Source organism: Mobula hypostoma, chromosome 4, assembly GCF_963921235.1.
Source record: "Mobula hypostoma chromosome 4, sMobHyp1.1, whole genome shotgun sequence".
NCBI classification, from domain to species: domain Eukaryota; kingdom Metazoa; phylum Chordata; class Chondrichthyes; order Myliobatiformes; family Myliobatidae; genus Mobula; species Mobula hypostoma.
In genome coordinates this window covers 83,807,222-83,823,009 of record NC_086100.1, presented here as the reverse complement: position 1 = coordinate 83,823,009, position 15,788 = coordinate 83,807,222, and the positions used below count along the sequence as shown (strand labels likewise).

The window sequence follows — 15,788 nt, the reverse complement described above, 5'->3', positions numbered from 1 at the left end:
TGAGTGAAATCTGTAGCTGAAGTTAAAATTATTTGCCTATAGACTTCCCAATATTTAACCCAAGGAAATTATATTCCATCTTCAAATGACTCCTAAAGCCAGCAGTTTAACTACTTAGAGATAAGAGGATTGTGAGGGAGATAACAGAGTTAAAGGTTACAGGCAGTTCCTGCAAACTGTTTGTAACCTGATCTGCTTGCAAGTCAGAAATGAACAAAATCAGCATGTGGGAGAGGATCACAGCAGCAGTGAGACAGGAGACTGAAAAGATACACAAAGAGCAGCCGTCAGTTGGCCTTACTTACACAGTGAGCGAGTAAGTAATTCTGCTCAGCTTGACCCAGCTCCCGACTCTTGTGGCTCAAGGGAAGCAGAAGTGGTGGTAGGGGAATAAGGTACAGGGACATGTCCTGTACCCACCTGACAGAAAACGCTTGCCGCCAACCGGCAAATCTATGCCATACATCCTACTGGCATTCATTCGTGTGTACGGGGTGTCCATAAGTTAGGTATTCCCAGCCTGGTCCAAGTCTGCAGTGTACAGATCAGGAAGAGGGCAGGGAAAAGCATGGAAGTTTGGAAGACTCAGTAAGTAATGATGCCAGTGTGCAAAGAGAAAGCTATGGAGGTACAAGGTACTGTATCTGATTCAGGGTGAACCCACTGGGAATAGTGCCCCTCAGTTGCAACTCAAGTGTAAGAGGAAGATGACACAGTCAGTTGTACCAAAGTTGAAAAGAAGATGAGCTTTCGAAGTAGAAACAGATGTTTTCCTTGCCATGGAAAAAGATCCTTTTGTTTTAAAGGTTAATTTTGAAATTAGTTCCATCACTCTTCGAGGAGTTCAGTGTAATCTGGTTAGAGGATTGGTAATGCTGACCTCAGTCTTCATATTTCTTCCTATTTCTCCATTGAAGCACTGTTGTCCGAAAGTCTGTGTCAGTTTTGAATGCATTTTAAGAACTCAAGCATCCACAACTTCTTGGGTTAAAGAATTCAGAGATTCACATCCTTCTGTGAGCAGAAGTTCCTTCTCATCTCAATCTTGTTGGTAACCCTTTACCCTGGAGCTGTAGTCCCTTGTTCTACATTCTTTCACCAGAGAATCATCCTCAGAGAGTCTGCATTGAAGTAAGATCAGAAAGGGTTAAAGATCAGTGTCCCATAGGATGTCAGCCTCAGCACTGCTACTTCCCTGGCTGTCCACTGCACACTAATGCTGAGCCAGTGTCTGAGATTTCCAACTGCACAGAAATAAACAAATGCAATTGAGTTAATATAGGCAAACCACGTGAGATCAGTCACGTGTTCCAGTTGTTCAGTGTGAATTACAAAAGAGTTGGGGCACAAGGAAAGGATTGAAAGATCAAGGGTCGTGCACCATTACCACCATCAGGGAGGCGGCACAGGAGCCTGAAGACCCGTGCTGAACATTTTAGCTACAGCTTCTGAATACAAATTTTTATTGTAATTTATAGTAATTGTTTTATATTTTGCTCTATTCTGCTGCCACAGAACTACAAAGTTCAAGACGTATGCCAGTGATAATAAACTTGATTCTGATTCTGATGTGCTGAAGTATAGTGAAGTATAGGTACAATGAAAAATGTATTTACAGCAGCATTATAGACAAGTAGATTCAGTCACACACAGACCATAAGTTATACAACTCAGTGAAGCAATGCATCATATTAGTGCAACAAACGCACAATCAGAGACAAGTCATAGTTAGCAAACCAGCTTTTCAGCCAAGAGGCAAAGAGACCTGGGAGAGATGAGGTTTTTTAACATAATGAATTATTATGATTTGCACTACCTTTCTGGAAGAATGTGGAACTGATCTTAAATAGTGGTCTTCAAATCAGAATTGTCTTTAAAGAGTCATCGACAAGGGAATCAATAGAACAAAGTTAGTTAAACAAATTTGCTTTACTTTATTGTCGCCAAACAATTGATACTAGAGCGTACAATCGTCACAGTAATATTTGATTCTGTGCTTCGCAAATAGATCTATCAAAGAAACAGCACATATGATAATTGAGTGGTCTCTGAGCTGTCTGGTTTGGAAATGGTGAATCTTCTGTTTCTGTTTGATTCAGGGCACCAAAAGAGCTAAGTTTAACCAACGTGCACCAAGCTATCTGCAACATTTCTGTCTGTGACTTTCTCACCAACAAGTACATGGGCGTCCTGAGAAGTGAACAGACTCCGCAGCAAGAGCGATGAAAAGCCTCAAGTCCCCCACCACTCCATTGCTGTTCCTGCTTTCAGATGGACCTGTGAATGTCCCCACATCAGTGCACTCTTTCCTCTTCCTACCCTGCCAAGAGTGGGAGAGAGTGTCACTGTGCTGCTTTGGAATACAAGCTTTTCACACTTAACAAAGCTGGGTCAAACAACGTTGGGTGAAACTAGTGCTTGTTGTAGAAGATGGGATGCAATATGGGAGGGGGTGGACTCATTGCTTTTGTTGATTGAACACCTGGAAAAAGACTTTAAAGGGCAATACCACTAGTGACATGTCTTTTGTTGGCCTTACCATTGGTCTGATGAGTGAAAGAAAATAAGAACAGAGCTGCAGTCTGTACTTGTTATGCCATGCAGGAGGACCTAAGGAAAAGCTGTCTCTGTGTTCAGGGAATGTACCCGATGAGTCAGATCACCATGGCTTGTTATTTTATTACAATAAAAAAAATCACAAAATGGTACTGGCACAGATTTAAAGTCACATCTTTTATTGAGCAAGTTAAAAAACCCTTTGGTGGCTGAGGTACAACAATCTCACCGCAGAACTTTTTCACCTGCCTGCTCTTGAATCTCAAGTGTGGGCCGGATCTTACCTTCAGCACATCAGCATTCATACAATATATTGAGCTGACTAATGGGAGTTGGGCTCTGCCTTTGGCCCTCAGTTCTTGGCCAAAGACACTTGTTGCTGTGACTTAGTTAAAGAGCAGCATTGTGCAGTGCAGCTGATTTGGCTCATTTACAAAACAGATTCTCCTGTCCGTGTGCTGGTCTGAATCTGAATGGTTAAAACCATTGCTGGATAAGAATGCTGTTGTTTTGGCATTGCTGGAAAATAATATGTTTATTCTATCCTCTTTCTGAAACCAGAGGTAGTAACGTGAATATTCAGTTGAATAAAAAGACTTGAATCCAGTTTAAAATAAATGAGTTTTGGCTATCTGTGGAGCATAGAATATTTTTGAGGTAATATCATGAGACTTGATGAATTGTTTTTTCTCTCTCCAGGAGCTACTCTATAATATTGTTCTAAGTTTACATGTATAATTCTGATTATGGTCCCAAGCTTGAGATATGCATACCTGAGGTAAAGTAGAAATCTCATGAAGAAAGATAAAATTCTTGTTAGCTTATGGAAAAGACCCAAAACAGCTCTCATCAGCAGACCTGTTCAATTGTGACTATTTACCTTCCAGTGAAACCTTTCCTCCAGTTGTTGTGTCAGTAATTAGAGGACTAAGATTACCATTAAAAGAACGTTTGGGGCAAAAATTTGCAATCCTTTGTAGAAGTTACAGTAAGTTTAGCTATTGGATTAAATGGAGAAGCAGACTCAAATGGCCTCTGCCCATTTCCAATTTCTATTTTCTTATGTTAGTACAGGCTGTCCCCAGGTAATGAATGGGTTCCATTTTTATAGATATCCATAGCTCAAATTTGTCTGTAGGTAAAAAAAATGCATGAAAACCATTCGAGATGGTAACCATATCCCACAGAATTGTAATAAATGGCATGAAAAGCATTGATAAGAAAGAACAATTACTAAAAGGGGGGGGGAGGAAACTAGTTCTGCCATTTGTAAGAACAGACACATATGTATGTAATAATATTATGGGAGTTCATTTGTTTGTAGGAGTGTTCATAAGACAGACATTTGTAACCCTTGGTGGAAAGACTGTTATTTAACAGTGGGAGAACTAGAGAAGATTTTTTTAGTGCTAAGGTCTTGCACTTGTACAGTTCCTTCCCCCGCCTTTTCGGTCCCAGATCCCTTTACAACATTATGCATTCTGGATGTTGTAATACTGTAGGAAATATGTCATGTAATCTACTCATAGCATTTCCTCGGTGGCTGCACTGGACTACTTGTGTTTGTGATGACCCAGAACTTTATAATTTTAGATGACAATTCCATCAATTGGGCTATGGCTGATATTGAATTAAAATCAGTGACTGGTGAAATAGCTGAACACGGTTTTACTCGGTATCTGAGACCAGGGATTGGGTCACCTTCTAACCACGTTCTGCAGGGTATTCCCTAGTTCATTATTTACTTCACTGGCTTGGAAAGATATATACTGTCAATACAATACACTTGCATTGCTTATCAAATTGATGACAAGCATGTTAGGATCAATGTCAAACATTACACTCACCCATGAATGTCATTTCCCATATTTAATTTCCTATGTGAAACAATGACGATGTTTCATTGACTACAAAGCAGATTAAGTGGTTCTGAATTGTGAAGAAAAATTTCAGGATGCATCATAGATGAGTGCCCTTCAGTGGCCACATATATATTTCAACAGAAAATGGGTACTGGGGCAATTTGCCTCCATCTTAGTCCATGGCTGTGGGGAAAAAAACCAGGTAAGTATCTCAGCACTATTTATGACCTGTATGATAGCAGACATGTTCAACACCATTTTGCTAACTAAAGCTTTGTTGTTTGCCAATTAAAGCGATGAGGGAGATTGATATGCCAAGGGAAATGCGGAAAGTGAGCGTTGGCTGTCTGCCTTTTGATCACTGGCGGGATCACTCTGCTACAGAGGGAGGAAACTGCACTATGATTGCTGAGGGATCGCTCTGCTGCCAGAGAGGGAAAGGCATGCTGCCGTGATCAGAGAATGTTACCCAGGTTTTCTGCGTTTTGGATATGGACTTGGGACTATAGACATTTTTCGATCTTAGTATTTTATATTCTGTTTTTTTTTCTCCCAATTTTTCTCAGTTTTCTTGTGTGTGGGGGAGGGGGATTGGGGGTCTGTGCCTGTTCTGATTTTGTGGAGGGAGGAGGTATTAGAGGGGTTTGATGATTCTGATTCTGATTCTGTTCTTTCATGGTTTTGTGGCTATCTGGAGGAGAAGAATTTCAGAGTTGTATACTTTGACAACAAAATGAACCTTTGAACCTTTTTTTCTCTTCCAAGGACTAATAAAAGGAAGTATTCAAAAGAATAATTAAAGATATTCCTACTAATTAACAATCATAAGATGAAATGGGTTGTGCTGGATGGTTGCATCAAATTTTACAGCAATCCTGTGTCCTATAGTATAACTCTGAGCTTACATCTTGAAAAATAGCACTAAAACTTCCATCCTATGGAATAACACAGATTCTGTCCCTAACACCGATCTTCCTTCCAATGTTGCTCCTATGTAGTAACACTAAACTTTTGAATAATGCAGCTTCCTTCTGTTTCCTTTTAAGCTTTCTAGATGGGAATACCGAGCTTCCTTTATGTAGAGAAACACTTAGCCTTCTTCATATGGAGATACACTGAACTATTTCCTATGGTGTAACACTTTACTGAGCTTCATTTTTAGAACCTCCCTTGCCTCAATTGTGTGAAGAAATACATAGTCTCCTTCTCATGGTGTAACATACCTTGGTGTCACATTGGAATAACGTTGCCACATACAAAGTAGTGGAGGAACTCAGCAGGCCAGGCAGCATCTATCAGTCCTGATGAAGGGTCCTGGCCCGAAACATTGACTGTTTACTCGTTTCCATAGATGCTGAGTTCCTCGAACATTTTGTGTTTGTTTTTTGGATTTCCAGCATCTGCAGGTTTTCTCATGTTTGGAATAACATCAAGCCATCTTCCTGCTGGATTGGCACTGAAGCTCTTATGGATGACATACTGAGCATCCTTTCCAAGGAGTAACATTGAGCTTCCCACCAAGGAGCAACACTGAAAATTTTATGAATGGCTCCAGAGTGTGGCCCAAGATCCCACGGGAGCTTAAGAGGAGACAGCGAGGCTGCAGGGCCATTGCGAAGGTTAAGACTAAGTGGTGGAAATATAAACCTTCTATTCCTGCGATTGTCATGGGGAACATGAGGCCCTTGGGGAAATGAGATGGGGGAGCTCGGTGTACTGATTAGGTCCCTGAGGGAATACCAGGAGTGCAGTGTTTTGTGCTTTACTGAGTCCTGGCTGCACACAAATTTTCTGGACCATTGTGCTACCATACCTGGCTTCAAGACCATTCGAGCAGACAGATGTTACACTGAGCAGTAAGAAGAAGGGAGGAGGGATTGCCGTGTTTGTGAATGAAAGATAGTGTAATCCCAGACATGTCACTGTAAAGGACTGTTTACAATATGTAGCCTGGACATCAAGCTCTTAGCTGTTGGGATACGACCATATTATTTGTCTCAGGAATTCTCAACCGCCGTTTTAGTTGCTGTTTACATTCAACCGTTGGCTGATGCGAATGCAGCGTGCGACACTATTCTTTCGACCGTCGCTAGAATACAAACTCAATATCCCAATGCTTCTGTGGCTGATATTGGGGATTTTAATCATGTTTCTCTCAAGGCAACAATACCAACTTCTTATCAATATGTCAGCTGCCCTACGTGGGACAAAAAAACACGGGGCCTTCTGTATGTGAATGTACATACAGTGCTGCTGCCCTTCCCCTACTTGGCAGATCTAATCACATCCCGGCCTGCTAACCCCCAGGTACGTGCCTCTTGTCCAGTGGCAGCCTGAATCAACATGGACTGTAAGGAGGTGGACTCAGGATATTAACGAGGTACTACAGGAATGCTTTGAGAGGATGGACTGGGATGTGTTATGTCAGCCACACAGGGAGGACATTAACAAAATGACTGATTGTATCACAGACTATATCAAATTGTGTGAGAACACTATCTTGCCAGCCAGTCCTGTACGCTGCTTCCCCAGCAACAAGCGCCGGATCTCCAGTATACTGAAAGAACTTCCGAATATGAAGAAGAAAGCTTCAGGTCTGGAGATAGACAAGTACTGAAGCGAGTACCGCGTGAACTGAGGGTAAGGCCGAGGAAGTGCAAAGAATCCTACAAGAAGAAACTGGAGTACAAGCTCCAGCAGAACAGCATAAGGTATGTGTGGTCAGGTGTGAAGCAGATCACTGGCTTCAAGGTTAAGGAAAGGAAGATCGAGGGCTGCCTGGATAGGGCTAATAAATTGAACTTGTTTTTCAACAGGTTCAACTTGGGACCTCCTGCTGACCCCTCCCCCACTTGTCCAAACGACACACCCTCCTTGCCCCCGAAGCCTTCTCTCTCCACCCCTCCCTCCTCTGGATTACTGACTACCTGACAGATAGATCCCAGTTTGCACAGCTGGTAGTTCTCTGTCTGAGATGGTGGTGCGTGGCACTGGACTGCCACAAGGGACTGTCCTGTCTCTGTTTCTGTTCACACTGTACACTTCAGTCTGAGTCTTGTCACTTGCAGAAGTTCTCTGGTAACTTTGCGGTGGTTGGGTGTATCAGAGATGGGCAGGAGTCAGAGTACAGAGGACTGGTGAACAAGTCTATGAAGTGGTACGGGAGGAACCACCTGCTCCTGAATGTGGTCAAAACCAGGGAGATGGTGATTGATTTTAGGAGGAAGAGTCCTGTATACATTCTGGGTGAAGAAGTTGCGGTGGTGAAGAAGTACAAATATTTGGGTGTTGGCCTCGACAACAGACTTGACTGGATGTGCAGCAGGATGTTGGAGATCTTTTACCAATCTGTTGCAGTCTTTGTGGATTTATGTTGGGAGAGCAGCATTCATGCTGGAGATGCAAAAAGACTAAATAAACCCTTCAAAAGGCCGGATCTGTCTTTGGTTACAACTCAGACTATTTTGAGTTAGTGGTGGAGAGGAGGTCACTAAACAAACTGTTATCCATTATGGACAATCAGGTACATCCTCTCCATGACCTACTGAATAAGCAGCGGAGCACCTTTCAAACAGACTCATTCAGCTCCACCGTCACAAGGATCGTTACAGAAAATCTTTCCTACCAAATGCAATAAGCATAGACAACAGTTCATCTCTGTGTGACAGGAGAATACACATCATAGTACAATAGTCTCTGTTTTATTATTTTGTACATTATTATTGCACATTGATAAATTATTGTGTACATTATTATGTACTTTATTAGTTATTATTGTTGCTAAGTGTGTTTTTAAATGGTGCTGCTATAATAAAACCATTTCCCACTCTGAATCAATAAAGTATTTGTTATTATTAGAAACATAGAAAACCTACAGCACAATACAGGCCCTTCGCCCCTCAAAGTTGTGCCAAACATGTCCCTACCTTAGAAATTACTAGGCTTACCCATAGCCCTCTATTTTTCTAAGCTCCATGTACCTATCCAAAAGTCTCTTAACAGACCCTATCGTATCCGCCTCCACCACCGTTGCCAGCAGCCCATTCCACGCACTCACCACTCTGAGTAAAAAAAAACTTACCCCTGACATGTCCCCTGTACCTACTCCCCAACACCTCAAACCTGTGTCCTCTTGTGGCAATCATTTCAGCCCTGGGAAAACACCTCTGACTATCCACACGATCAATGCCTCTCATCATCTTATACAGCTCTATCAGGTCACTTCTCATCCTCCGTCGCTCCAAGGAGAAAAGGCTGAGTTCACTCAACCTATTCTCATAAGGCATGCTCCCCAATCCAGGCAACATCCTTGTAAATCTCCTCTACACCCTTTCTATGGCTTCCACATCCTTCCTGTAGTGAGGTGACCAGAACTAAGCACAGTACTCCAAGTGGGGTCTGACCAGGGTCCTATATAGCTGCAACATTACCTTTCAGCTCCTAAATTAAATTCCACGATTGATGAAGGCCAATACACCGTAGGCCTTCTTCACCGCAGAGTCAACCTGCACAGCTGCTTTGAGCATCCTATGGACTCAGACTCCAAGATCCCTCTGATCCTCCACACTTCAAAGAGTCTTACCATTAATACTATATTCTGCCGTCATATTTGACCTACCAAAATGGACCACTTAACTGGGTTAAACTCCATCTGCCACTTTTCAGCCCAGTTTTGCATCTTATCAATGTCCCGCTGTAACCTCTGTCAGCCCTCCACACTATCCACAACACCTTCAACCTTTGTGTCATCAGCAAACTTCCTAACCCATCCCTCCACTACCTCATCCAGGTCATTTATTAAAATCACGAAGAGCAAGGGTTCCAGAACAGATCCCTGAGGCACACCACTGGTCACCAACCTCCATGCAGAATATGACCTGTCTACAACCACTCTTTGCCTTCTGCAGGCAAGCCAGGTCTGGATCCACAAAGCAATGTCCCCTTGGATCCCATGCCTCCTTACTTTCTCAATAAGCCTTGCAGTGATGGTAAAAATTGAAGGAGATGGCAGTTGAATGCGTTGCTGAGGAGTTGGTGCAGGGAGCAGGGTTTTAGATTTTTGGATCATTGTGATCTCTTCTGGGGAAGGTGGGACCGCACAGATTGGGTGGGTTGCACCTGAACTCGAGGGGGAGCAATATCCTTGCAGGTAGGTTTGCTAGCATGGTTCGGGAGGGTTTAAACTAATTTGCAAGAGGGATGAGACCCGGAGCGATAGAGCAGTGAAAGAAGTGCATGGAGTAAAGCCAGATCTAACATATAGAGAGGCTTTGAGGAAAGAGAAGCAGAATAAATGGTGTAAAGGTAGTAAGGTAGAAGGGCTGAAGTGTGTGTACCTCAATGCAAGAAACATCAGGAACAAAGGTGATGAACTGAGAGCTTGGATACATACATGGAATTATGATGTAGTGGCCATTACAGAGACTTGGCTGGCACCAGGGCAGGAATGGGTTCTCAATATTCCTGGATTTCAGTGCTTTAAAAGGGATAGAGAGGGTGGAAAAAGGGGAGGAGAGGTGGCATTACTGGTCAGGGATACTATTACAGTTACAAAAAGGGTGGGTAATGTAGCAGGATCCTCTTTTGAGTCAGTATGGGTGGAAGTCAGGAACAGGAGGGGAGCAGTTACTCTACTGGGGGTATTCTATAGGCCCCCTGGTAGCAGCAGAGATACAGAGGAGCAGATTGGGAGGCAGATTTTGGAAAGGTGCAAAAATAACAAGGTTGTTATCATGGGTGAGTTTAACTTCCGTAATATTGATTGGCACCTGATTAGTTCCAAGGGTTTAGATGGGGCAGAGTTTGTTAGTGTGTCCAGGACAGATTCCTGTCACAGTATGTGGACAGGCTGACTAGGGGGAATGCCATGCTAGATCTAGTACTTGGTAATGAACCGGGTCAGGTCACAGATCTCTCAGTGGGTGAGCATCTGGGGGACAGTGACCACCGCTCCCTGGCCTTTAGCATTATCATGGAAAAGGATAGAATCAGAGAGGACAGGAAAATTTTTAACTGGGGAAAGGCAAATTATGAGGCTATAAGGCTAGAACTTGCGGGTGTGAATTGGGATGAGGTTTTTGTAGGGAAATTTACTATGGACATGTGGTCGATGTTTAGAGATCTCTTGCAAGATGTTAGGGATAAATTTGTCCCAGTGAGGAAGATAAAGAGTGGTAGGGTGAAGGAACCATGGGAAATCTAGTCAGGTGGAAGAAGGCAGCAAATCCACTCTGTTGCAGTTTTAGATGTTCTTTATCATTTAAATGTGTCTCCTACAATAAGGCTACATCCACCCTTTCCTTTTTCAGATTTAGTAGGATTTTCTTCCTCTTGATTGGTGAATGACTCCCCTTAATGTTCCAAGTGCACAGTTTTAATATATTACTGGTCATAACCCTTTATAACAAACATGTCACTCTGGAGGAGAAGAACCCCAACTTAAGATCAGCTGAGCAGCAATAAGTGAATTAAAAAAGCCACAAAAAACAAAGCACCAACAGTGCTGAGCAAGAGGACTTACCCCACACTTAAAGAGGATATCTGAACTTTCTAGCACCCCATATTCTGCCCCACTGCCAATAAGGCATTTAACATAGTCAAAAATGAAAACAGGGCATAATTTATCAATATACCGATTTGCTACCGTCATGTTTAAACTCCTTCAGGCTGGAGCAGCACCACTAATTTAAACAAATAATGAAACTATATTAATCAAAACAAATACAAGTGAGGTGGAAAATCTGGTCAGGTGGAAGAAGGCAGCATACATGAGGTTTAGGAAGCAAGGATCAGATGGGTCTATTGAGGAATATAGAGAAGCAAGAAAGGAGCTTAAGAAGAGGCTGAGAAGAGCAAGAAGGGGGCATGAGAATGCCTTGGCGAGTAGGGTAAAGGAAAACCCCAAGGCATTCTTCAATTATGTGAAGGAAAAAAAAGATGACAGGAGTGAAGGTAGGACCAATCAGAGATAAAGGTGGGAAGATGTGCCTTGAGGCTGTGGAAGTGAGTGAGGTCCTCAATGAATACATCTCTTCCATATTCACCAATGAGAGGGAACTTGATGATGGTGAGGACAATATGAGTGAAGTTGATGTTCTGGAGCATGTTGATATTAAGGGAGAGGAGGCGTTGGAGTTGTTAAAATACATTAGGACAGATAAGTCCCCGGGACCTGATGGAATATTCCCCAGGCTGCTCCACAAGGTGAGGGAAGAGATTGCTGAGCCTCTGGCTAGGATCTTTATGTCCTTGTCGTCCACGGGAATGGTACCAGAGAATTGGAGGGAGGCGAATGTTGTCCCCTTGTTCAAAAAAGGTAGTAGGAATAGTCCGGGTAATTATAGACCAGTGAGCCTTACGTCTGTGGTGGGAAAGCTGTTGGAAAAGATTCTTAGAGATAGGATCTCTGGGCACTTAGAGAATCATGGTCTGATCAGGGACAGTCAGCATGACTTTGCGAAGGGCAGATCGTGTCTAACAAGCCTGATGGAGTTCTTTGAGGAGGTGACCAGGCATATAGATGAGGGTAGTGCAGTGGATGTGATCTATATGGATTTTAGTAAGGCATTTGACAAGGTTCCACATGGTAGGCTTATTCAGAAAGTCAGAAGGCATGGGATCCAGAGAAGTTTGGCCAGGTGGATTCAGAATTAGTCATAGTCATAGTCATAGTCATAGTCATACTTTATTGATCCCGGGGGAACCATAAATAGTTAAATAGTAATATGTAAATTATGCCAGTAAATTATGAAATAAGTCCAGGACCAGCCTATTGGCTCAGGGTGTCTGACCCTCCAAAGGAGGAATTGTAAAGTTTGATGGCCACAGGCAGGAACGACTTCCTATGACGCTCTGTGTTGCATCTCGGTGGAATGTGTCTCTGGCTGAATGTACTCCTATGCCCAACCAGTACATTATGTAGTGGATGGGAGACATTGACCAAGATGGCATGCAACTTAGACAGCATCCTCTTTTCAGACACTACCGTCAGAGAGTCCAGTTCCATCCCCACAACATCACTGGCCTTACGAATGAGTTTGTTGATTCTGTTGGTGTCTGCTACCCTCAGCCTGCTGCCCCAGCACACAACAGCAAACGTGATAGCACTGGCCACCACAGACTCGTAAGACATCCTCAGCATTGTCCGGCAGATGTTAAAGGACCTCAGCCGCTCCTCAGGAAATAGAGACAGCTCTGACCCTTCTTGTAGACAGCCTCAGTGTTCTTTGATCAGTCCAGTTCATTGTCAATTCGTTTATTGTCAATTGGCTTGCCTGCTGTAGGCAGAGGGTCGTGGTGGAGGGAGTACATTCAGATTGGAGGATTGTGACTAGTGGTGTCCCACAAGGATCTGTTCTGGGACCTCTAGATTTCATGATTTTTATTAACGACCTGGGTCTGGGGGTAGAAGGGTGGGTTGGCAAGTTTGCAGACGACACAAAGGTTGGTGGTGTTGTAGATAGTGTAGAGGATTGTCGAAGATTGCAGAGAAACATTGATAGGATGCAGAAGTGGGCTGAGAATTGGCAGATGGAGTTCAACCCGGAGAAGTGTGAGGTGGTACACTTTGGAAGGACAAACTCCAAGGCAGAGTACAAAGTAAATGGCAGGATACTTGGTAGTGTGGAGGAGCAGAGGGATCTCGGGGTACATGTCCACAGTTCCTGAAAGTTGCCTCACGGGTGGATAGGGTAGTTAAGAAAGCTTATGGGGTGTTAGCTTTCATAAGTTGATGGATAGAGTTTAAGAGTCGCAATGTAATGATGCAGCTCTATAAAACTCTGGTTAGGCCACACTTGGAGTTCTGTGCCCAGTTCTGGTCGCCTCACTATAGGAAGGATGTGGAAGCATTGGAAAGGGTACAGAGGAGATTTACCAGGATGCTGCCTGGTTTACAGAGTATGCATTATGATCAGAGATTAAGGGAGCTAGGGCTTTACTCTTTGGAGAGAAGGAGGATGAGAGGAGACATGATAGAGGTGTACAAGATAATAAGAGGAATAGATAGAGTGGATAGCCAGTGCCTCTTCCCCAGGGCACCACTGCTCAATACAAGAGGATATGGATTTAAGGTAAGGGGTGGGAAGTTCAAGGGGGATATTAGAGGAAGGTTTTTTACTCAGAGTGGTTGGTGCGTGGAATGCACTGCCTGAGTCAGTGGTGGAGGCAGATACACTCGTGAAGTTTAAGAGACTACTAGACAGGTATATGGAGGAATTTAAGGTGGGGACTTATATGGGAGGCAGGGTTTGAGGGTTGGCACAACATTGTGGGCCAAAGGGCCTGTACTGTGCTGTACTATTCTATGTTCTATGGGGTATCTTATCAAATGCCTTGCTGAAATCTATATACACTACATCTACTGGCTCTTCCTTTATTAATGTGTTTAGTCACATCCTCAAAAAATTCAATCAGGCTCGTAAGGCACAACCTGCCCTTGACAAATCCATGCTGACTATTCCTAATCATATTATACCTCTCCAAATGTTCATAAATTCTGCCTCTCAGGATCTTCTCCATCAACTTACCAACCAGTGAGGTAAGAGTCACTGGTCTGTAATTTCCTGGGCTATCTCTACTCCCTTTCTTGAATAAAGGAACAATATCCGCAACCCTCCAATCCTCCTGAACCTCTCCCGTCCCCATTGATGATGCAAAGATCATCGCCAGAGACTTAGCAATCTCTTCCCTCGCCTCCCACAGTAGCCTTGGGTACATCTCATACGGTCCTGGCGACTTATCCAACTTGATGCTTTCCAAAAGCTCCAGCACATCCTCTTTCTTAATATCTACATGCTCAAGCTTTTCAGTCTGCTGCAAGTCATCACTACAATCACCAAGATCCTTTTCCACAGTGAATACTGAAGTAAAGTATTCATGAAGTACCTCTGCTATTTCCTCCGGTTGCGTACACACTTTCCCACTGGCACACTTGATAGGTCCTATCCTTTCATGTCTTATCCTCTTGCTCTTCACATACTTGTAGAATACCTTGGGGTTTTCTTTAATCCTGCCCGCCAAGGCCTTCTCATGGCCCCTTCTGGCTCTCCTAATTTCCTTTTTAAGCTCCTTCCTATTAGCCTTATAATCTTCTAGATCTCTAATATTACCTAGCTCTCTGAACCTTTTGTAAGCTTTTCTTTTCTTCTTGACTAGATTTATTACAGTCTTTGTACACCACGGTTCCTTTACCCTTCCGTAACTTCCCTGTCTCATTGGAACATATCTACGTAGAATTCCACACAAATATCCCCTGAAGATTTGCTACATTTCTTCCGTACTTTTCCCTGAGAACATCTGTTTCTAATTTACGCTTCCAATTTCCTGTCTGATAGCCTCATAATTCCCCTTACTCCAATTAAACGCTTTTCTAACTTATCTGTTCCTATCTCTCTCCAATGCTATTGCAAAGGAGATAGAATTATGATCACTATCTCCAAAATGCTTGTACTGCCACGATTGCTTCATCTTTTCCAGTCAATTCCATGTTTTATTCCTCTGTCATATTTTAAGCAATTGGATTCAATTATTATACCCTTCATTTGGAATTATAAAGCCATTAGAATTCCTAAAAAACACTTGTCAAAGCCCAAGGAAGCAGGTGGTTTTGCCCTACCGAACATTAAAATGTATTACGGGCTGCCCATCTATCCATTCTTGCATGGTGGTAAAAGGCCCACCCTCTACCTCAGACTCGTGCCCAGCATGGTTACTCATAGAGTGAGTGCTTTGTAAGAAGACTTTCTTACCAGCTCTCCTTAATAGCCCCACTGCAGTTAATGAGTCACATTTTAGTAACAGCTTCGTGGTCAGCAGCACTATAAGAATTTGGAAGCAGATTCAACTACACATAAGGCCCCAAAAACTTATATTGACACTCTGATCTGTGACAATCATTCCTTTTTGTCTGGCCTGAATGATACTGTTTTTTCCACCTGGAAACAGAGGGGCATCTGTAGTATAGGTGACCTATATATTAATGGAAACTTTGCCTCATTAGCGCAATTACAAGCAGTTTACAATATCCCTGCATCTAGTTTTTTTAGATATTTACAAATATGAGATTGTTAGGAAATATATACCTAACTTCAAGGTTTTAGACAAACATGAGTCCCTGGAGGCAATAAATAAATTTGATCCTATTACTTGTAGTGCGGTATCCTATTTTTATCAGATCCTACATAATGGAGCTCGGGTGAATACTGCAGGTCTGAAACAGGCATGGGTGGATGAATTGGGTATAGAATTGACAGAGGAGGTCTGGGATGAGTGTTTAAAGAGTATACATGATTGTTCGGTCAACGTCAGACACAGACTTATACAGTTTAAAACATTACATAGACTCCAATATTCCAAAGAAAAGTTGCACAA

The 15,788-nt window shown here is 42.9% G+C and overlaps 1 protein-coding gene across 7 annotated transcripts in view; it reads left to right on the top strand.

Annotated features, from left to right (window-relative positions):
• Positions 1–3,267, top strand: part of yeats2 (YEATS domain containing 2) — a 175,116-nt gene extending 171,849 nt beyond the window's left edge. For 6 of the 7 annotated variants that reach the window (XM_063046068.1, XM_063046067.1, XM_063046071.1 and 3 more), the window contains one exon: positions 2,100–3,266. In XM_063046068.1, the coding sequence (XP_062902138.1) occupies positions 2,100–2,226 (127 nt within the window). In that variant the 3' untranslated portion in view covers positions 2,227–3,266. Of the gene's footprint in view, positions 1–2,099 lie in introns of all 7 variants that reach the window. The other variant, XM_063046072.1, reaches the window with a different exon arrangement.
• The last annotated feature ends 12,521 nt before the right edge of the window (positions 3,268–15,788 follow it).